This window comes from Mirounga leonina, unplaced genomic scaffold (genome assembly GCF_011800145.1).
Source record: "Mirounga leonina isolate KUSES-001 unplaced genomic scaffold, KU_Mleo_1.0 Mir_114, whole genome shotgun sequence".
NCBI lineage: Eukaryota > Metazoa > Chordata > Mammalia > Carnivora > Phocidae > Mirounga > Mirounga leonina.
Window position 1 is genome coordinate 40120654 of NW_023270265.1, and position 23199 is coordinate 40143852.

At 49.4% G+C, this 23199-nt stretch overlaps 2 protein-coding genes across 5 annotated transcripts in view; both read right to left on the minus strand.

The window, feature by feature from the left end:
* Positions 1-9387: 9387 nt before the first annotated feature.
* On the minus strand, positions 9388-16420 carry CUNH10orf82 (chromosome unknown C10orf82 homolog). 2 transcript variants are annotated; one of them, XM_035029839.1, is made up of 6 exons: positions 16340-16420; positions 14871-14936; positions 12324-12548; positions 10502-10688; positions 9882-9982; positions 9388-9760 (listed from the first exon to the last, which is right to left on the minus strand). In XM_035029839.1, the coding sequence occupies exons 2-6, from the start codon at positions 14923-14925 to the stop codon at positions 9615-9617; spliced, it is 714 nt and encodes a 237-aa protein (XP_034885730.1). In that variant the 5' UTR covers positions 14926-14936; positions 16340-16420; the 3' UTR covers positions 9388-9614. The 2 variants fall into 2 exon arrangements, with proteins under 2 accessions (XP_034885730.1, XP_034885722.1); XM_035029831.1 differs by lacking the exon at positions 16340-16420 and adding an exon at positions 15683-16255 and having other exon boundaries at positions 12330-12548.
* Positions 16421-19162: 2742 nt separating this feature from the next.
* Positions 19163-23199, minus strand: part of HSPA12A (heat shock protein family A (Hsp70) member 12A) — a 61678-nt gene continuing 57641 nt past the window's right edge. For all 3 annotated transcript variants that reach the window (XM_035029859.1, XM_035029863.1, XM_035029851.1), the window contains 2 exons: positions 23065-23168; positions 19163-21917 (listed from right to left, as the gene is read on the minus strand). In XM_035029859.1, the coding sequence (XP_034885750.1) occupies positions 21280-21917; positions 23065-23168 (742 nt within the window). In that variant the 3' untranslated portion in view covers positions 19163-21279. The remainder of the gene's footprint in view (positions 21918-23064; positions 23169-23199) is intronic.

A 23199-nucleotide genomic window follows, 5' to 3' on the forward strand; every position in this document is an offset into this window, starting at 1 on the left:
GGTTAAAGTGTTGTTCCCTAAATTGTAATTTGTGTTTGTTTTACTATGAGGGTGAACATCTTTTCCGTGTTTAATGGCCCTTTGTCTTTCTCTGTAAATCATCCAAATTGTTTGCCAAGTGTAGGCATTTTTTTCATCTCATTTTTACTTTAAAGAGCACTTTAAAATTAAGAAAACTGGAATATTCTGTCAAATGCAAATATTTTCCCCAAGTTATCCTTCTCCCTGGGAGGAAATGGTAAGTGAGTCGAAGGGCCTGGACCCAGCTCCTACCTGGAAAGTTCTGCAGGTGCCGTAATCCAAGGGGCTGCCCAGAAGGATTGAGCCACCTGAACTCACACTAGGTTAAGGCCAGGTGGTTGAACCAGGCCCAGGTCTCCTGCTTTCCCTCCCAAGCCAGATACGGGCCTGTATGGTCTTCTTCCGAGGCCACTGAGCAGGCAGAGTCTGTGCCCAGGTCCTGGGGTTCTCGGTGCCACCCAGGCAGAGCAGTGGGGGCCTGTGTGGAACTCAGCCCTTCCGGCCTGGCCTTCTGCCCACACGTGGCCTCCCACGCCCCCTGGCCAGCCTGCCCACTTGTTCCCGGGACCCTAGTGACAGGTAGCAGATGTTACTTTCGGGGCCTGAGGCATGGTGGCATGGGGTACAGGAGTTGGGCAGGAGTTGGAGTATTTACTGTTCAAGTCTTAGAATCCAGAAACGGCTCCAGTTAGCAATTCTGGGACTGGCGTCATGACAGAGCACTGCAGGTGATTCATCCCGAGATTCCAAGAATGAGAGCAGAAGGAGCTCTCCCTCCCCTCTCCAGGGATGCCTCGAATTTCTAGCAGAACAGCAGTGCTCGAGCTCAGCACCCGGGGGGGTTTCTTCACTAGCCTTTTCTCTTTGTATTTTCGACATTCTTTTCTTGAAACCCTATCCAGCATTTAAAATCTTGCCCTAATGTGGTGAAATAGGTCCATATCTGAGACCTATGAGGCTCCCTAGGTCTTAATAAAGCTACAAATTCTAGAACAGAGGTTCTCAGCCCTGGCTGTATATCAGAATTGACCAGGTAGCTTTAAAAGAAACCCCACGTCCAGGCCACACCCTAGGCGAGTTAGAATTTCTGGGGTGGAGCCCAACACCAGTACCCTGAAAGCTCCCCTGGAGATGAACAGTCAGGGTTGAGAACTACTATGTATGTTCCCTTCTAGGGGTGCGTAAGGACACTTGCTAATCTTTTACCACTTCTCACCCCGTGATATTGGGCTGTGCAGGAGGGCAGAGGTGACTTCGAATCCTAGTGTCCTGTCTTTCTACCCAAACTACCTGGGCTGGTTACTTCCTACCTCCAACCTCAGTGCTTCCCCGGGAATAACAGTAGCCCTCCGGTACAGGGTGGATGGGACGATGAAACAAGATAAACCATGCAAAACCCTCAGTGCAGTGCCTGACGCTTGACAGACAGCCAATAAATGAAGCAGGACAAGCAGGCGGGCCTGAGTTATTCACAGAGACACCACGACCAAGATTGTAGACAAGTGCAGCCTCGGAAAAGGTATTTGAAGTGGAGACAACAGAGAATTAGTATCCAGCATACATAATAAAAAGGACAGCCCAATAGAAAAATGGACAAAGGGACCGAGCAGGCAACGCACAAAGGAGGAGCCGAATAATAAATATTTGAGTTACCAGGGCGCCTAGGTTGTGCAGTAGGTTGAGCGGTTGAGCGTTGGACTTAGTTTCGGCTCAGGTCATGATCTCAGGCTCCTGAGATTGAGCTCCACATGGCGTTCCGTGCTCAGTGCAGAGTGTGCTTGTCCCTCTCCCTCCCCCTGTGCTCTCTCTCTTGAATAAATTAAAATAAAGTCTTTAAAAAATTTTAAAAATTAAAAAAACAAATGTTTGAGTTACCTTTGCCAGTAATGAGCAGAATATAAATGAAATTAACAACATGACATTTGTACCCATCAGACATTTTTAGCAATAAAAAAGAAATGAAGGGTCCATATATAGCAATATGGGTAGGTCCCCCAAATGTCCTGTTGGGGAGAAAAGCAAATGTTGGGAAGATACCATTTAGATACAGAAATTACCATTTATGTACATTATTATTCCCCAAATACTGCTACCTGCTGCATATGCACTACAAAATATCAAGACATGGGCATTCAGAATCCTTCCTTTTTTTTTTTTTTTTTTTTAAATTTATGAAAGAGAGAGGGAAAGCACGGGCAGGGTGGAGGGCTGGGGAAGAGGAAGAAGCAGGCTCCCCACTAGCAGGGAGCTCAATGAGGGGCTCGATCCCAGGATCCTGGGATCATGACCTGAGCCGAAGGCAGATGCTTAACTGACGGAGCCACCCAGGTGCCCCCCAGAATCCTTATCAATAATGTCATTTATTTTTTGTTACAATAGGATGTAAAGCAAATATGACAAAAAGTTCATCTTTGCTAATTCCACATGGTGGTCACAGAGGTGTTTGTCAATGCTATTTTTTATAGTTTTAATTTTGTATCCAATTTTAAAAGAAAAAGGAGAGAATTAGAGGTTTACAATATTTTGGAGTTCAGAACCTGTGGCTGATAGGAGGGGTTGCCGGTGAGAGGTGACTGAGTGGTTTCTGGGACCCCAAGATGGTTCCATGTCTGTATTTGCATTCAAATCCTGATTTATCAGCCACTGTTCCCGAGACACACAGCAAGAGCCTCCCTCCCTCCCTCCTGCATCTGTCACATCAAAACCCTCCATCTTCAGCCTCTGACAGTCTTGCTACTCGTCCCCAGTGTCACGCCCATCATGCCTGGACCAAATGGCACTACCGAGGAGGACAAAACCCAGGACCTGGGCAATAGCCTGCCAGAGACAGCAGAGACCACAGTTGGAAAGACAGCTTTATTTCTTAGCATTTACCTGCCCCCGGCACAAGCCACGAAATTACTACGAAGATCTCACTGAATCAAGATGTAATGGTAAGAAAAGTGCGATACAAAGCCCTCCATTAAGAACCAGGCGTCTTCATCTTGTCTTCTCAGCCTCCGTGGGGGAAAAATAATGAATACTTTACAAAGCTATTTCGTAACATGTTATGTTAAATGAACAACAAATTACTTTTTCTTTTACTAGCTTTTAATGCTAATAGTCCCATTTATTCCTGACCTTCAGATATATGAGCTATTTTAAATGACAACGTAAAGAGTTCTTGTTTGAAAACGCAAGCTACTTTAGACTGCATATTACTCCTTCTAAGTATAGCGTATGGCAACATCACACATTTATATCTAACTGGTATATATTTCAGTTGACATTTATTGTTCTCCTGCATATGTGTCAAATTTCTTAATGATGACTCCGACAAAAGCATAGAGCTTGGTATATATAAATTACATTTGCTACCATATAATCAGTGTTATCTATTAGAATGCTATTTGTGACAAATCATGTTCAAAATAAAAATTGAATTGATTTGTCTGTTATTTTAACATTGTGCCGCTCACAGCAAGCCTTTGATTGAATCTTAAACACTTTAATGTTCTATTTTTGTTTCAGGCAGATCAGAAATGGGGTTTGCACCATTCTCAAAGCTAAAACAATCTGTAAAACAACAAAATCAAATTTCAAAAAGCATCTTTGTTTTCCAGCCACAGGAGTAAATTTGGTGAAGCTATCGTGACAGGGTCCACAACTTGGCGACCAAAGCCTCACACGCACATTTAATTTCTGTGCATCTATTTTCATCTAAATTAGATTTTAGCTGTAATGCAGAGTATGAAAAGCCTCGGCCAGGCCTTTGTCTCTACATTTTCTGTCGACCCATTGCAGGATTCCTCCCAGCTAATCTGAGCTCCACATCACCTCGCCCTGCTCTGTTTTGGCAGTGGATCTGGATGATGGTCTGTGTCCTGGGAGCACGGCGGTTCCATTTCCCAGAGCCCCCAAAGGGGTCTCTCTTAAGAGGGCACCTGCTTGACCCAAATTACTTATGAGATGCATCACTTATGACTAGCTCCTGGCTAGCATTATCCCCTTGGGTTAACTCGTTGTTTAGGGCAGGGGTTGGCAAATGAGGGCCCGTGGGCCACCTGTGTTTTTAAGGCCCTCCAGCAAAGAAGAATTGTCACATTTTAAAATGTTTTTTTTACGAAAATCAAAAGAAGAATACTATTCCGTGATGCATGAAAATTATATGAACTTAACATTTTAATGCCTATAAATAAAGTTTGATGGGAACCCAGCCACACTTGTTCATTTACATATTGTCTGAAGCTTCTTTCCTGCTAAGATGGCAGAACTGAGTATTTGCGACAAAGACCAGATGGCCCAGAAGCCTAAAAAATTGACTATCTGGCCCTTTAGAGAGAAAGTCTTCAAACCTTGTTTTAGAAGGAAGGGCCTTAGTAATTTATGCTTTTATTAAAAGGGTTGTCACCCTCAGGGCGGGAGGCTGAGGGAGCGTTCAAATAAAACGCCGCGTTCGCGACAATCGATTTCATAGAAAGCTTTATAGACGCATTGGCTGAAAGGTCCTCAAAATGTTAGATAAAAGAAGTTAGATAAAATGAGGGAAAAAAGGACAACCAAGGAAATAAAACAACCCCAACCTTCACCAAGCCACAGATGTGATCAATGTGTATACAAATTATAAAATAAGTCCAAAATACCCTCAGACAAATGGATTGAAAAATAAGCAATCACCAAAATTGTGTTGAGTTTAAGCAAATGGGAGTGGCTTTGGGTCAAATAGCATTAAGCCAGAGGTCTGTTAGCACCTGCCAGTCACCCAGACCCTGGAGCCGGGGTCTGAGATGATGGAAGGCAGGGAGTGCCTCAGCCAGATGGAGAGGCCTGGGGAGAGTTGCCCTTGGTGTGACCTTCAGGAGAACACATACCAGAAACAAGGCCTAAAGGAACTTGGGGCTGGGTGTTCGGCCCGTTCAGGTCATGGAATGCCTGGTGCCCCTTCCTGATGGTACCCCTGGCTGGTTGGGGAAGGTGGGGTATATGCTCCCTCTCAGCCTTTGGAGAATCCAAATAAATCTGGTTTGAATTCAGATATGAACACAGGCTTTTGTGGGGGACACATGAGCCTCCTTTAGGGGAGCCTATTGTTGGAAGACTAATGGAGGCTGGTGTACCCCATTCTCTTCCCCCCCCCTGCCAAGGCCACCTCCATCAGCAGAGAAAGAGGCTTTCAGGGGAGGGCAGGTGGGGACTCTGCCTGCTGGGTCTTCCCATCTAATGCTGGCTCACATTGTAGAGTGCTGATTCTGGGCTGCGCAGCAGGGGAAACTTTGGGTATTTGTTGGGGGAGAAGTAATTTGCTTGAGGAACTCAGAGGCCTTTGGGAAAAGAGCCAAGACCCCAGCTCTTGAAACTCTTGGGGTGGGAGAGAGTCTGATGAGCAAGGCCTAGAATAGGGCAGGGAGATGAGGGCCTCCAGTCTCTGGCCTTAATCCAACCTCTCAACTTCTGCTTTTGGTGGTGGTGTTCCTTTCTAGAGCCTTCAGCTCAGTTAAGGGTAGCCTCTGAGTCTTGGGCCAGCAAAATGCCAGGCCATGCCCTTTGTGTGCATGATTTATTTAATCTTCTCAAATAACCTCACGACAAGGCATCATCATTGTATAACAGGAAACTGGGGCTCAGAGTGGGTGAGATTCTCACACCAAATCACACAGCAGTCCCATGGCACAAACCAGTGTGAGCCCCCCCCCAGCACCTAGCTCTCAACATCCTGAACCCCATCATACCAACTCTGTCGCTTTAGTGTACTTGCGGGTTTCTCATTAATCCTCTCATCTCTGACCTCAGACTGCCTGGGTTCAAGTCTGGGTCTGCCATTTACTGGCTGTGTGACCCTGAGCAAAGTGCCTCAGTTGGTTCATCCATAAGACGAAAATGTTCATAATAAAGAATACTAATTAAATAAGCTATTCCAGGTAAAAGACTTAGACCAGAGCCTGACATAAGCAAGCACATTAGCAGCTGCTGCTGGTTTTATTATTGGTCAGTGATGCCTGATCTGCCTCCCTCCTGGGGTAGAATCCCTGGAAGAAACGTACGGCAGTAAAGAGCACTTCATTAGTGGCCGGGGGTCCTGGGTGCGGGACCGTTTGTGTTAATGATTCACAGTGTGGGCTCAGAGACATAACGCCCCCATCCCCAACCCATGTTGGCAACATTCCCGGGTCCCTCTGCCCCAGTTGGTAATTGACAATAACAATATTTCCTGAGCACCTGGGGGCCAGATTTACCTGCCTAATCTCTCTATTCTCATAACCAACTGGGCCCTGAGTGAGCTTTTTTGTTATCTTCATTTTACAAAGTAGGAACTTGAGGCTCAGAGAGGTTAAGGAAAGCGTCCAGAGTCACACAGCCAGAAAAAACAGAGTTGAGATCCGAACTCAGGGAGTCTGCCCCCTGGCCACAGGCTTCACAGCGGTGCTGGAGCAAGTTAAAGCCGTGACTGAGATCCTGTTTAGAGGCAGCCCATCACGACTCCATGGGATGGGGAGTCAGCACAAGCAACCGGACATGCCCTCCCAACAGCCTGCCCCCGGGGCATTCTCACCCAGGAAGATAAAGAAGTGACCGCAAAAGAGCACTTCAATGCTAGGGAAGCCAAAGTATCCCCGACAAAAGACCCCGTTGTCATAAGCAAATGCACAAACCCTCACCCTCAGTTTGTTTCTTCACGTCTCCAGATCCAGGGACATTTGTCTTATCAGGTAATGGAATTGTTTTTAGTGGCAAGAATGAGCTCATTACGGATGCAGCTTGTGCTAATAATGATAATGTGGTCGGCAGTGAAACCACCCCTCTGCTTCCCCTGACAGACGACGCTCCAGAAATTACAGGCTAGGGAGAAACAGCGCGGGTAAAGATTAAGGAAAAGAATTACAGTGGGGGACCGCTTCCACAAAAGGAGTTGCAGATTTGCACATTGAACTTGGTGATCTTAATCACGAAGTTGTGGAAGAATTAGATACTACGAAACCATTTTTAATGGCATTATTCAATTTTGTTACCTCTGTCACTGGGTCGCTATTTTTTGCTTTTGTTTTACAGTTCAAGCCAATTTTCAAAGGCAGTACCAACTGATTTAGTCGGTGACTTAAACACTGATGCACAATAGGATCCCATGGATAAGATCAAGATGAGAGCTCCTTTCAAGGAAGCATTTCCATCCTGGCCACCCCTCAATTTCACAGGTAAAGAGCTCAACAACCTTGAGTCCAGAGCAGTCATCTACAAATTCTGTGGGTTTGGGAGAGGCGGCCAGGCAGAAACGGCTTCCCCCCCTCCCTCTAACGAGGGGCAAGCAGAGCCATGGCGGGCTGGACCACCTGTCCCGGGCGGGGGACCCATCTATCTCCTGCTTTCCTTAAGGATGGATGCGGGGGTGGGGCGGGGTGGGGGGGAGTCAATCTCCCAGGTCTTAACAAAGTTGGAAAAAAATCTTAACTATATTCACTGAGGTTTGTCCCAGCCCTTTGAACAAGATGTCAGCTACCTTCTACTAAGACATGGCTTTTTTCCTGTAAACATATGATCTCAAGAAGATTAAAATACCTAAAATAAAGATTTTTTTTTTAAGATAACATCTTTTTTCGTGATTATGAAAACAATACCTATGGGCTGTGGAAAACTGGAAAGCACTCAAACAAGAAAATAAAAATAACTAATGATATACCGTCATCCAAATAACCACAGGTAGCATTATGGGCTAGCATCCTCTCCGCTCCCCTCACTGTTTTAAAAATGAAAAACATGATCATAGTGTGTGTGTGTGGGTACACATGGGTTTGCTGTTATTGCACAGTTTTATGGCCTGTTTTTCATGTCCTATATTATAAATATTTGTCCATAAAGGTATTCTTCTATCACATTATTGTTTGGTAATGGGGATAGATTGTAATCCCAAGTCCTGTGGGGTTTGGGTTGCTGCTTTGTTTTGTATGACAATCCCCCTGTACACACATCCTTGGTTGTTCCCCTGGACGAGGAAACCTATCTGGGCCGGGGCCCCTCTGGCTGTCTGGTGAAATATGCAGGCCTCTTCTCACAATAAACATTTTTAAATGCAGAAAGCAAAATACATGACATTACAAGGGAAACTAATTATATTGAACTATGATCAAAGCATTAAATAGGATAATTTTATGAACTAATGTATTTCTTTGTACATAGATTGAATAGCAATATGTTAGGGTGTAGATATAGTCACTCTAATAACTACATAATTATAAAGTAGTGATCAACACTAACATTATGTTAAGCTGTATGTAACAAAAGTCATGGTACGACCGGACCCCGGCTTCTATTAGGCCAAGGTGACAGGTACGGCTGTGGTTTGTTGCGTAAATGAAGGGAATACTAAATCACACTTGGAGGTTTGTAAAAACAAAGAGGTAACTCTTTTCTCATCAAAGTTCTTTATACTCATCGGAGTTAAAGATTTGACACCTGATTTTTCTGCCCAGGGGACCCCAGTGAAAATTCCCACCCTGCGCAAGACTCCCAGGAGTGGAGGGTGCTGTATTGTTTCAGCTCTGCCCATTATTGAGCCTTTGGATGCCTGCAATGGTCTCTCAGCTCCGGGAGCTGCATCTGATGTCTTCTGAGGGCCAGTGGATGCAGAGCGAGGGCAGAGAGAGTGCCTGTTAGTGGCAACAAGTATTAGCCAGCGCTATGGGCCGAATTGTGTCCCCACAAAACGCCACGTTGAAGTCCTAACGCCCAGTACCTCAGACTAGGACTTCTTTGGAAAGGGGCTCATTGCAGGTATAATGAGCTAAGTTTAGACACGCTCATCCTGGAAAAGGGTGGACCCTAATCCAGGGCGACTGGCGTCCTTATAAGAAGGATGTGAAGACACAGAGACACAGAGGGGACGTCATGTGACCATAAAGACAGGGATTGTAGTTATGCCCCAAGGAAGGCCGAGGATTGCCAGCAAGCCACCAGGAGCTGGAGAGAGGCAAGGAAGGATTAAGCTTCTGAGGAAGCATGGCCCTACTAACACCTTGAATTTGGATTTCTAGCTTCCAGAACACTTCTGTGTTCTAGCAATATGCCTCTGTTGTCTTCTGGCGTCCAGGTTGAGGTACTGTTACAGCATTTGAATCGTGAAGCAAATGCGTCTCATGTCTGCCAGTTGGGGTCTCCTGAGGAGGGGGACTCTGAAACACCAGGGTGGGGTAGGCATGGCATTGTGCCAGCGCTGGGAACTGCCACGTCAGGACCCAAGACGGCTGACAGGGACCGCTGGTTAGAGGGCGGGGCTAGGGCTACCTAAGAGCCTCACCCAGGTGCCCAATGCTACCTCAGGGTAAGGAAGAGAGCGGCCTCACCCTGGCTCTTCTCCAGGTCAGCATAACCTAGAAACCCGTCCCCCATAAAAACCTTCAGTGTGCTGAGAAGTATCCTCTTTATTCCCACACAATGAAAGGTCTTTATCATTGATGACACGCTATTGCCAAACAGACAGGGTGCAGGTGGCCACTGAAAGGATTCTTAGGTTTTGAAATTTCCCTAGTGCCTGTTGGGTGTGGGTGAGGGGCTGGTTCTCATGCAAGAATGGTGAGCTTCTGAGTCCCCCTTTAAGTTCACCTCTCCCTGGGAGGCTGTCTGCATCAGCTTTCTGCATGCTTTGCTGAGGACAGTGGCTCGAGATAAATCTTCCCGTTGCACGACATATTTGTCCTTTGGGCACAGCCACACGTCACTGGAGGTCCGGGGTCCTCTGTCAGCAGTCTTCCGTGGCCAAGACAGCTCCCACCTGGAAGAGAAACCATCCTGACCAGTTGCAGGCCGATGGCCCAGCTAAACCAGGAAGCTACTGTAAACATTTCATCCCCTTTTTAAAAGTAGTGGGAAAGAAAGAAAGAGCACTCCCTTACCTGGGAGAGAAAAATCCAGATACTTGGGCAGCAGCCCTCCATGCTGCAAAACTTCTGGAGAAGGGGCAGGAGGAGGTTGTGTGGACCCATCTCCATATATTCTAAAGGACAAAAGTCATAGGCTTACTCCTCTTTTTAATAATAAAGAGAAGAAGTTTAATCTATGTAGGTCCTGTGTGAGCACAGCAGGTTACTTTCTAGTCCTGACGATTTATCCTAAACTTAAAGGATTATCATATCTCCATTTTGCAGAAGGGAAAACTGAGGCCAAAGAGCCGCCCTCTGCAGGGCCATACCATGCCCCTCCCTCAGTGCCCTCGGGCCTTAGGTTGCCGCCAGGACAGGTGGCCCTGTGGGTTTTTACACCCGGCTTCTTCCCTGCGAACCAGCAAAGGCCACAAGCAGGGCTTCTGGAGAATGCTAGGTGAGGTGGGATGGGGAGTGGAGGGTGCCTGCTTACCGTGAAGGCCCTGCTATTACCAACAAGGCCCCTTCTGTACAACAAACCAAACAAAAAAGCAGCCCTAGAGCTGGGATGGGGTATCTGCGAACCCCCTGGCCCAGCATCTGCTCTGGCCCTGGTTCTTGTCACCTGCGGCTGCGCCCCACGCCGGACTCACCCCTCAAATGGCTTCAGGTGTGCCCTCTTGGCCTGCTCCACGATGCCCAGGAAGTCCCTGTAGCAGTTTCTGGCCATGACAGCATATCGCGTGGCACAGCCCAATTCGGTGACCCTGGCTCTTGGGAGGTAGCCAGCCCAGCCAGGGATCGGGGGCTCCTGGAAAGGTTTCTTTATGTTTTTGCATTCTGTAAAAAGATACCATGCTTCCTGAGGGCTTTGAGAAGCCACACAGGGGGTGGTGGTCCCCAGGCAGCTGGCACCCCAACAGTTACCCAGCGAACCCCTAGGCTTCTAGAGGCCCTAAGATCAGCTACCCCTGGTTGGTTGATTCTGTGTGCCAGGCACCTTGGTAGGGGCTTTACCAACACCCTCTGAGTTCCTGCTCTCACGCACTTTGAGGGGCTGACACCATTATTGCCTCTACCTATGGAACAGGACACTGAGACTAAGGTCTTTAAGAAGAGGTTAAGAGAGTCTTGGCCAAGGTCACATGACAAGGAAGTGGTAGGGCCAGGCTTCAAACCTGCGTCTGAGTCTCAAGTTCTTTCTCTTCAACAGATCCTGCTCCTCTCTCAGATTAATAAAAAAGCTTCACACATTGCTCTTTTTCAGTCTACAGAAAAGAAGCAGGAGAAGCACCCAGGTCAGAAGAAAATACATCAGACTGGGCCCCAGGCATCTGCCTTCAGGTCATGAAATTGACCTGGCGGAATTTCCCACCGGTGAGATGAAAGACCCTGCCCGCCTGCCTCCTCCAGGGGCTGTCAGAACACAATCAGGCCACTGAGTCCCAGAATTTCAGAGCTGGAAGGCACCGTGGGGAACATCTAGTCCAACCTTCCCTGCACTTGGATGAAGGAACTATAACCCAGAGAGGGGAAGCGATGTGCCCTAGGTCACACAGCAAATAGTCACAGAGCTGGGCTAAATCTCAAACTCTTAGGCAGATGTTCTTTGTTATGGCTCAGAAAACTTTAAAGCCCAATAAACATGTGAGTCAGCCGCCCCAGACAACTATAGTAATAGTAATAAAGACAGTTCTGGGGGCGCCTGGGTGGCTCAGTCGTTAAGCATCTGCCTTCGGCTCAGGTCATGATCCCAGGGTCCTGGGATCAAGCCCCGCATCGGGCTCCCTGTTCGGGGGGAGGCCTGCTTCTCCTTCTCCCTCTCCCACTCCCCCTGCTTGTGTTCCCTCTCTCGCTGTGTCTCTCTCTGTCAAATAAATCAATAAAATCTTTAAAAAAAAAAAAAAAAAGACAGTTCTGGAGTCCATTACTTTTCCTATAAGACTTTAGACCTTAAAAAACGGTCCAGGGCAAATCATCGTGGTGATTAGCCTTATAGAATCACATCGTCAGTTGTTTTTGTCATTGTTATTGTGGTTGTTATTCAGTGCCTGCCAGAGCTGGGTTCCAGCTGAGGTCTGACCTCAGACGAGGACCACTGCCTCTGCAGACTCACTTGCCCCATCTCTAAAATGGGAATAATAGTATCAACGTCGTGAAATAATGGTGCCCGGCGCAGAGAAAGCAACCCCAAAGCGTACATACTGAGACAGCAGGTGCGGTCTGAACGTTCATGGCCACCTGCAGGGGGGAAGGGGGGTCCCCGTTTGCAGCCCCCTCTGGCCTGACCAGGACCGTGTCCCTCTCTCCCAGGAGATGTTTCTTTCTCATCGTATGAAACCAAGCCCTTCCACCTTGCACCACACCGCCTGGGGATGCAGACGTGGGTTGGAGTCCGTGCTCCTGGGGTGGCTCAGCGGGCTTGCCGGGCCCCGCACTTGGGCCCCAGGAGAAGGGGACTGGTTTCCGGGGGACCGGTACCCAGACTCAGGGGGTGGTATTGCCGATAGTATTGATGTAGCGCCCGCAGGACGGTCTCCTCGGAGCAGACGGGCTTCAGCCTCCGGGCAGTGGCCGTCGAGCAGCGAAATTCCTCCATCTGGTTTTTATAGTGCTGTGTGCTCTCCTGGAAGATCTTCAGACAGTGGGCCATGTTGTCCTTACTGGTGGCTTGCTGGCAGCTAAGGTAGGGCACGAAACCTGCAAGAGCCAACAAATTGCAGCCTTCAGCGAGGCTGTCGGAACCTCCAGAAGCTCCCGAGAATCTCAGCCCATGCCTTGGCATTTCTTCCTTGGCCGACAACACTGCGTTTTCCCAAAGGCCATTAATTCAAGCAGGGCTGCTGTTTGCGCTGCACTGGGCCCTCCCAAGGCCACAAAAAGAAAATGACCTTGGAGCTGGGGAGGGAAGGCCCATTTCAACAAAGACGATGACAGTAATATTCTTTGATAGCAAAGCCCCTGATGTCAGTCTGAACAGCAAATGGGGAAAGCATTTAATGGGCCAAAATGATAGTCTGAGGAGTAATTGAAATTATTCATCTTTTTAGAGAGAAAGCTTATTTTCCTTGACACTTCCCAAATGCAATTTGGGATCTCTTTTTGTTGGACTATCGGGAAATTGCGGGCTTATTAAAAGCTGAGACCTATTACACAAAAAAAGGTAAATTCATTATCTCTGGGGCCGACCCCCTAGAACAATTTTTTACCATTTCCCACAAAATAACATATAATCATTACAATTAGTATGGGTAAAACACAAGTATTTATTTAAACTGGAGGCTGAATCCCAGGGCCTACACTATGGTCACAATAAACTATTTTTTGAAAGAACAAAATGAAGAAAAATTGGTTAAGAACTTGGTTTTCAAGGGCTAAATAAATAAATACCCCTCGCTCATTACTGAAGCCCAACATTGTGCCTGTGTCCCTAAAGAAAACCTGACTTCAGAGTCAAAAAGCAACGACCCTGCCTCCCACATCCTACAAGCAGCCACCTCTCGAAGAATCTAATTACTCGACTATTCTCGAAGTCCTCCCCCCACCAGCCAGGCTCCTCAACCCTGGGGCAATTAAAAGATACCCTCGTGTTGCGAGGGGTGATCGTAGAAACCGAAGGGTCCTGCCACCAGGACCTACTGGGGCCTGGAAAAATTTTATGTAATTGTATATATGCACACACACAGAGGAATTCAAGCTACCTTCGAGAAGTCTTACTAAGGGCCAGGACGATCTTAGGAGAAATCTATCATTATCCCGTGGAGAGGGTTAAAGTTGTGTCTCTCGAATAGATATGTCCAAGTCCAAACCCCTGGGTCCCATGAATGTGACCTTACCCGGAAATAGGGTCTTTGCACACGTCATTAAGGATCTGGGAATGAGATTATCCTTGACTGGGGATGGGCCCTAAATCCAACCGTCTCTGCCTTGGTCCACTGTCTACATCTGGCCGGCTGGCTGGGCCAGGACAGGCACTTTTGATTTTTAGGACACTTGTTGAAAGCACTCCGTTATAAGAGAAGGGAGAGGGCGATCTGAGAAAGAGACACAGAGGTGCAGGGCAGAAGGCCGCATGAAGAGCCATGTGAAGACAGGGGCAGAGAGTGGAGCCATGTGGCCACAAAGCCATGGAACAGCTGAGGCCACGAGAAACTGGAAGAGGCAAGGAAGGACCCTCCTCTAGAGCCTTCGGAGAGAGCATGGCCCTAGCAACACCTGGGTTTCAGACTGCTTGCCTCCAGAACTGTGAGAGAATAAACATCTGTTGTTTTAAAGAGCAGCCCTAAGAAACTAATACGCCCATTTAATAGACATTTTTACTTACCACAGAAAGTAAGCAGCTCTTACAATCACATACATCGAGGCCGAGCAGGGACTGAAACCTCGGTTTGGTAACAACTCAAAGCTTGTTCTCTTAACCAACCAGTAGGACCAGGGGTGAGGCTGGGCGACCTTGGAATAGTCCCCGTGCCTCTCCTCTCCTAAGAATACCTTATGTGAGAGCTGAGGGCCCATGAGGACCACCTGGTTTGTCACAGAGATGTGACTTAGTAAGTTCTCAGTAGCCCAAAAGTCCGAGGAGGAGAATCTTTAGGTAGGGTGGCCAACTGTTTGCCACGGACTTAGGGGTTTCCTGGGACTGAGGACTTTCCAGACAAACCGGGGCACTTGATCACTCTCCCTCTAGGGGACCCAGGAAGGAATGGGACCCTAAGAACAGCCCTCGTGCAAGACTTGAGAAAGCTCAACTTGGGAAAAAGGACAGGGCCTCGGCTTATTCATTGTGTCTATCCCTTATCTTGGCCCCGAAACTCTGAATACATATTAAGTGCTTCCTGCATACCAGGCCATGTCCTGCAAGATCTGGCCTAAGTTCTATCTCTCCACTCGTCAGAACTCAGTTATCAGCCATCTTCAGCAAGGGAGGCTTTAACAAGTGTATTAAAAAGCTAAAGTGCCCATAATGCCCAACCAGTCAGAAAGACAGGACCAGGCACATCCCCAGGGCACACCACCACTTACCACTGTAGCCTGGTGTGATGGGCAGATGTCTCATGAAGGTCTCGGAAGACTCCATGATTTCGCTCGCTGTTAACGAAGGGAAGAGGGAATGAAACGATCTCATCCAATGTCCCTGCCTCAAAACTCACTGTGTGTGTGCTGGAGCCCTTGGGAGTAGAATGACCCCAGCAGGGGGCTGGGACAGAGAGGAGCACCTCCACCTTCACGCAGAACCGGAAGACACTGTTGGCGTCAGTTATAAAAACAAGGGGCGTTCACCTTTTACACAAACTTAGATACAGGTGTGCAGATCCCCGTCCACGAGCGTCTCCCCTCCTGGGACCTCCTCCACCCACCCAGCCTTCCAGCCAGCGAGCCAGCCTGCCCACCGTCATGAACTGTACACACAGAGGCCAGCAACTACGATGAGGTTAGGAATGTAAAGACGAGCGGGACCCAGAAGCCCCCCTGTGAAGCCCCTGACCCTCAGAAGAAGGAAGAGATGAAGCACTCCCACCCCCAGAGCCTTTCTTTCTCCAGGGGGAAAAGGTCGCACTGGGGATGTCTCCTGCCCCCCCCACACACACACCCCCCCACCCCCACCACTGTCAGGACAACGGGCAGTGTCTGGAGACATTTTTGGTTGTTATGACAAGGGGATGGGGTGCTAGCTAATGAGTTAGAGGCCAAGGATGCTGCTAAACATCCTACAAGACAGAGGGCAGCCCCACAAAGAAGAATTAGAATAGTTCTAGCTGGAAGGGCTCAGAAGTCCCCAAAGGTCGGCATGGAGTCCAAGATGGGTGAGCAGAGGGTGGGGGGGGGTGGATCACCTGACATCGGGTTTATGTGGCTGCTGCATCCCCAGCCAGAACCCGTCCCCCTTCCAGGATGGCTTCCGGTCCCCCCCAAAGGGACAGGTCCTGCATCTGGGCATCTGTTGATGCTGCTGCCAAGCCAGTTCATCTCTCAAAAGTGAGGCCTTGGGGGCCACGACCGGTGGTCTCAGGGGTGGTGGGGAGGGCCACGGTCCACGTTCAGTCCGCAGTGCTGGGAACTATAAACACGCTCAGACACAGAGCGCTCGCTCAGGCGCAGCTGACGCGGACCCGCACTCCTGTTCCATCCTCCGTGCCCTAAGGGTCAGTTCCCGTTTGAGTCCCCCGTTTATAGAGGAGAAAAAGAAGGCACGGAGAGGCTAACTTGCTTAAGGGTTCTCCCAGCCAAGGAGGTATGAACGGACGGACGACATCTAATTCTGAGGGCAGCATTATGTTATCCAAAGGCGTGGCCCTGGGGAGGGGGCTCAGTCCGGTGAGGGTGGGTGGCAGCCTGGGCAGCGGCCTGGAGGAGGTGAAATCCGAGGGGAGGAGCGTGGAGAGGACGTGTGCTGGGGGTGGGGGCCCGGAGGGGGCGGTAAGCTCCCCCCCCGCCCCCCCCCCCCCCCCCCCGCCTCCTGTCCCGGGGCAGCCGCACTCCCGCGTCCTCACCTGGGCCCGCCGGCCAGGACCTCTGCCAGCCCGGCCTCCAGCCCTCCAGGTCTCCCGGCCTCCGCCGCGCTCCTGGCCTTTGTGCGCTCACCCCGCCCCGGGGGGAGGGGAGGGGAGGGGCCCGGACCCGCCCCGCTGCCCCTCCCCCTCGCTCCCCCGCCCGCACTGGACCGGAGCCCGCCCCCCCGCGGGCCAGGGGGCTTGGGGCAACCCTAGTCCATGTGGGGGCGCTTCCCCTTGCTGCCCGCTCAGCGTCAGCCCCAGGCGTGAAGTGCAGGGGTTTGCCCAACCAATACTAGGCCTCTGAAGCTGTTCTCCGTACATGGTCTCCCCCCACTTGGGCCCTCTGGGTTTGGGAACTGGGGGGAGCCCTACGCGAGAGGATCTAGGTCAAAGTCGCCTTTTCTGCTGTCGACCCTGGGGCGGCCTGGGGGCGGGGAGGGGAGGTAAGAGGGTTGGCAACCGGCCTTCCTCCCGGATTCAGGGCGGTGTGAGGGGCTGGCAGGGGGGCGGCAAGCAGCCTGGGAGGGAAGGAGAGGCCCGTGTGGGTGGTGACTTCCCTTCACACCCCTGCCCCCCCCCCAGTCCTCTGTCTTCAGATGGTGGGGACAGGGAGGGGGATGGAAAGGGGCCAATGAGCCAAAATGAAGAGGGGGGTGCCAGGGAAGTGGAGCCAGACCATCTTCTAATCATCCTCATTTGATGGGAGCTACAGGGGACCTGAGGCTTCCTCTCCCTGGATTGAAACCAGGATGCGCACTGAGTGACAGGGACAGCAGGAATGAGGGCCTTACCAGACAGCTAGTCCCAGTGGGGCCCTGTACTCCAAACAACTGAAACCTGATCACCCCAGGGTACTACTTTCCCACAGATTTGTTTGTGTCACTGCCTCTCCCAGCCTTACCTGCCTCTACTTCCAGGGAGCTGAAATTCAGATGAAGGCTGGTGAAGCTGCCCACTTAGGAAGAACCCCTTTGAGTCCCCTTCAGTGTCCTTAGGACTCCACTACAGACTCTCCGGAAGCTTCTAAAGCCAGCTCTGGAGGGTGACCCGGACATAGAGCCTGGAATAAACTCAAGATGAAGCAGCCAGCGGGCCATGCCTGCTAGGATGGGAGGGCTAGGCACCAGGCCTCGGCCCTTCCGCGTTGTCTTCAACCACCTGCATCTGGGTCTGGTGCAGTTGTCTGCCCCCACCCAGGCTCATCTGCCTTCTGTCTGCCTAGACCACTTTCTGTAGCTTGGAGGAAAAAGGGGCTCAGGAACATGGATGGAGCCTTAGTTCCCAGCAAACAAAGGAGCCAGTCTTGTTGGAACGAAAGTTAATTTTAAAAAGCTTTTAACACTTGAGAAAAGACCTGAAACTCAATCTCCATCTGAGTGAGATGGGGCAGAGGGGGAAGTCAGCAATGATGCATCTATAATTCCATTCACAAAATCATAGTGCAAAAAAAAAAAAATTGGGGCCACACGAGATCCAGAGTTTTTGCTTTATTAGACGTCTGTGAAGATAGAGTTCACAGGTACAGTCTCGTCAAGTTGTGAACAGCTGTGAAGTTCTGTGGAGTGTGAATTTATCTTGTAGTGAACAAGACCCCAGTGGCTGATATTTTAGAATAAAGTTCCATGTTCCAAGCAGATGAGAGGTGTGACGTAACGGACAACAACTTTTATACGAGTCATCCACTTAGTCATTTCCCAGCATAAATACGCAGCTTACTCACAGCTACTTCAACTCTACAGTGTGAAATTTGATCTTCGACTAATAATGCATTTGGACTCCTGTTTATATTGGCGCATGCGATTCTTTGCCACCCTGGCAATTAACCAGACCTAGACTCTAAAAGCTAAACTTGATCTAAATAACATCCTAGGGGGCGGGCAGGCTCTGCAATCTGGACTCAATCATAATCCAGACTCAATCTGGACTCAATCTTCAACTCTGCGTGAGTGCCTGTATGTCTCCTTCTCTCTCCTATCTTGTCTGTCTGTGACTTGTCTGTCATTCAGCATTTACTAATGCCTGCTGTGTAGAGAGAGGGCAGTTAGAAAGGCGATCCTTTGACAGGTCTGCTTCCAAAACATGAACATCAGATAATACTCCAGGGACAGCTGAGTAATGGTCAAGAGAACAGGCCTTTTAGAAACTTTCTAAGATTAGAAAATGTGTCCACGTGTATTTATCCAGTGTTCTCATTCTACAGTATTTCCGGGGGCAGGAGGGAGAGGAGGGATGGATTGGGGGCTTCCCTTTAAGAAGCTCGACTATTGGGGCTGCATTTCTGGGGCCAGAAGAAAGTCCGGTAAAGTTATCACCCCTCTCCATCACCTGCTTGCCAACAGCGCAGAATTCAACCAACTCGCTAAAGAGAAATCAGATAAGGAGACAGCCTCAGTGCAAGGTGGGAAAGGTCTTACATTAGCCAAAAAAAAAAAAAAAAAAAAAAAGACTTCACTAAATTACTCACACTTACACTTAATCGAGTGGAACAGCTGGATTTGTGCCCCACTTGATTCCTTCCTGGAACCCTCTTGTGCAGACAACACGGCACATGGGGACCACATCTCGCCATTAGAATGACCCAACTCTGCCCCACAAGAAGCTGACAACCCTGCAGGGACGCAGAGAGTTTTCGTAGGTCGTCCTGCACAGTCACGTGGCGTACAGAACCAGAATGTTCAGCTCTCAAAGACTGGACAGGAGAATCGATACATGATTATGCTCCTTTCAATGTAAACTGTGAGCTTCTGGGAAGGATGTGAGTGAAGCAAGGTCTGACGAAGCTGTTGATCCAGCTGTTGTCCCTTTTTTTTTTTTCCAGAGTATTCGGAGCCTCCGCACCTCTGACTCTTGCTCAGTCTCGCATACATAGTCCATAAGCTTAGTATCGGGTACAAATGGATAAGTAAGCGCAATTAAAAAATGAAGCCATGGGAAATTAAAGGCAGCAATGTCATCAACAAAATTCAAAGGGCATTTTCCTTTTGTTCGTTTTTTTTTTAACAAAGCACATTGTAGAAATAAAGATTCTGTACAATATTCTAATACTGTATGTACATAAAATTATATTACTTATAACTAAATTGAGAAGTCTTATTTGCAGAGTATGGCTGGCAACACCAAAGAAAGACCCAGAACACTTAGCTTTTGAAGCAGAGCAGGCAGCAAGAGAACCCCAGCAAACACACCTCTGTGCCTGGATGCGCAATCCTGCTACGAAGTTAAGTTACATGACTAGCATTCTCTAGGTCAGTGGTTTGTTCGTGTTTCACATTCTAGCAGGGAATTCTGCAGCAGGCGGTGTGGAAAGACATGTTCAAATGAAACTGGAAATGCTATTTCGAATCTGCATATTGGCTATGGTAATGGGTTTGTGAATCCAGCTTGCCTTGAAGTGAGTTCCTTAGCTCATCCTCCCTTCGTTTATTATGCATGCCTCCAGGGATTTCAAATAGGAATGAGTTCCAGCAGAGACACCAGTTGGTTCCTCATCTGTTCTTAGGGTCCCTTTCTTCCGACCTTCCTCCTTTGCAGGCTATTCCTGTGAGGGCTAAAAGCGCCACCCCCAAGCCTGGTGGAGCCCCAGCCCCACTCACAAAGGGCAGAGTGTGGGACCCCGGTTCTTCACTTGAAAATCCCTCTCCCCAAGGGGGAGCCTGCAGGCGCTGGTGTGTGCTTCAGCTTCCAACAAAACCTCAAGTTAGGAGTTCTCAGATTCCCATGGAACCAGAGTCCCCCGTGGTGTCTACTGAAAATGCAAATGCTGGTCCCCTCCTCCCCCACCAAGACCCAAATTCAATTTGTAAAAGGAATAGGATCCAGAAACCTGCTTTTAAGAGGCACCCAGGCAGTTCTCACAAGGGGATCCACAGATCAGCTTTGAACCGACCTGGCTGAATTCATCAAGTACAAATCTATGAATTCCTTTTAGATACGCCTAAAAAACTGAAGATTTTAGCGAAACATTTCATAGTACAGATTCTCTACCCACGTATCACCAATGTATTCTTTTTGAAATGTGGGAATGCGGGGCCAAAACTCTTTGGGAGATGAGGGGGAGAAGGGAGTTAATTTATAATAGGGACGCTTGTCAAGGTGAGGGGCTGTTCCAGATTCCCGGGCTTGGTGATGTGAACAAGGCAAACTGCAAGCCCATTTCCTCACACAGAAGCCTACTAAGGTTAACTTGAGTTATTTTATGAATTCAGAAATCAGGATCTGGCATCCGGGGAATGATGTCCCAGCGTATGATTTGGGATAAGTCAGCAGCGCCTAAACCACCCACTTCACTCGAAGCCAGCTTTCACCTGCTGAAAAGTGAGGGCATCAGCTCTCCCATTCACTCGAATCCTAGTAGATTAGCTCAGGCGATAGTTACTCCTCACTGAAGCTATTCAGAATTGAAATTATGAGAACCTAAAATAGTGCCCAGCGTGGGCAGGCCTCTCCCACCAGCTGCACATGCTCCCAGCTCCCACTGAATCACCGCTTTTAATCACATGATGATGAAAAGAAATTAACTGCAGATGGACAGCATTTTATATTGACTGCCATCCAAAAAAACGTAAAAAGAAAAGTCTCAAATAGATCAGGGCATCCTAACAGAGATCCGTTCAAAGCAAGCTGAATCGCCGCTGCAGAAACGGACTGACTCCCTTGTCGGGTGGCTGTCTCATCACTGGGCACCTATGAAAACTAGCTGCTCTTCCAGGATCCTCAGATTTCTTATTCCCAAACCTCCGACAGTTTTTTCTGATTCCTGTGTGTCCTCAAAAATCCCTGTTTCTAGCCCTAGTCGTTCCCATCTTCCCTGCTGAAATTCAGGTGGGCGATGCTGAAGGTCAAGGACAGAGAAAGAAGAGTCAGGGTTGAGGTCAGCAGATGCAGGGGAACAGAGTCCAGGGGAGGGGGCGGGGTTCGCAGGCGGCGGGGCGGGTCTGTTAGTAATTTAAGAAGTCAATCCCAACCTTGACGCTCTTCGAGGTGGCTATGTCGACGGCCGTGGCCTTGATCTCTGTGTCCCCGAACTGCATGAGGGTCTGGATCTCCCTCCGGGCGGGCACGGCTGTGCTGCTGGTCCCTGTGAGATCCAGGCGGAGCGTGCCGCACTTCTTCACCCCCGGGTCGGTGATGAAGCTCACGTCGTCGTGCTCGCAGCTGTAGATGTTGATGACGATGACCAGCTGGGAAGGCTTGGCCGGGGTGTAGCTACGCTTGACCAGCTCCCCCAGGGCCACCGACTGGTCGGCGGAGATGAACTTATCGAAGACATCGGTGCACCAGCGAGTACCGTCCTTCACCAGCAGCTTCTCGGGTGGGTGCTTGCCCTCCACATAGCGGTTCAGCACGCCCACCCCATATGTGAGCGGCGACCGGCGCACCTTGATGACTGCGGGGTCCAGGCCGAAGAGGACGGCGCCCTTGAGGATGGTGAGGCCCACGTCCTGGGGGATGATGATGCGGCACTTGTCGCCGAAGGCAGCCTGGACCGCTTGCTGCAGGAGGGGCGCCTCCGCAAAGCCTCCCACCAGGAAGAGGAACTTGACAGTGGACACCTCAGGCTTCTGAAACAGGTCCCCTGAAAACAAAGAGGAAGGGACAGCGTTCTGTCACCAAAAGCCAGCCGCCAAGGGGGACCGGTGGCCTTGAAGACGTGGGGAACAGACATGGCTGAGCTGGTTGGGCAGAATTTTCGTAGAGCTGGTCTTTAAAAGAAAGGGGTTTGCACACCAGTATGCTCAGGAATAAAAACCAAAGCTGCTGGTAAGTAGACACTCATTTTTACGGCTAGATGGTGATGGTTCTAAGTAGTAATTTGTTAGGCATAAAGGAAGACTGCTAACGTTCTCCAAGCCTGTGGACCTGTTAAGTCAGTCAAGGCAGGCTGTTCTAAAAACTGTCCTGTGGGGCACCTGGGTGGCTCAGTCGGTTAAGCGACTGCCTTCGGCTCAGGTCATGATCCTGGAGTCCCGGGATCGAGTCCCGCATCGGGCTCCCTGCTCAGCGGGGGGTCTGCTTCTCCCTCCGACCCTCCTCCCTCTCCTGCTCTCTGTCTCTCATTCTCTCTGTCTCAAATAAATAAATAAAATCTTTAAAAAAAAATTTTTTTTTAATAAAATAAATAAATAAATAAAAAATAAAAACTGTCCTGTGGTTTTCAAAGGGGTTCTGATTTGGTAGGTGTGGAGTGGGAAGTGGATGGGGGGCCGGGATACTGAGAAAGGTCCCCAGTGAGTCTACCGCGTGTCCCCAGTGAGGGCCACTGAGGTAGCATAGTAACCTCATGGCCGGATTCTGTTTGCCCCCTCGCAGGAGACCTTTCTTTGGTCCACGTAACTGTCCCTCCTCCACAGCAGAGGTTATGGCTCCTAGTGCATCCTGATGAAGCAAAGACTATACATTCCCTAGGCCCTGTCACTCCAGGAGAATATTACTGCAGAGCTCCCAGCATCCTGACTTTGGAAGTCAAACTCAAGGCCCAGGTGAAGACAGGCTCTGGGCTGCTTTATAGTACCTGAAGGCAAGGATCTGGAGAGCCCATGCCCAGAAAGCTCCCCCATACATGCCCAGGCCCTGTCTGCTCCTGCCCAGGCCCCGACCTGTGGCTCCCAGCCCCAAACCCCCTGCCAACCTGACTTCACACACACTACCTAGTGATACCAGAAAATTCAGTCCCCATTCCTGGCTCTGCCCTACTGAGTGGCCGAGCCCTGGCTGATACTTACGAAGATGCTCAATGATGCTGTCAATGGTTGGCTTAAAAAGAGCATTCATGGCATCTGGACTCATCCTCAGCATCCCTTGTGAGGACCACTTCACGAAATCCACGCTGTGGGGGGTGTGGCACAGAGAGAAATAAG

Coding starts and splice junctions, on each gene's coding strand:
- CUNH10orf82 (XM_035029831.1), bottom strand. CDS start 15,815: ATGAACTGGCTTGGCAGCAGCATCAACAGATGCCCAGATGCAGGACCT. Junction 14,937..15,682: donor CCACATAAACCCGATGTCAG/GTGATCCACCCC, acceptor CTTCGTTAACAG/CGAGCGAAATCATGGAGTCT. Junction 9,983..10,501: donor CACCTGAAGCCATTTGAGGG/GTGAGTCCGGCG, acceptor TTTGTCCTTTAG/AATATATGGAGATGGGTCCA.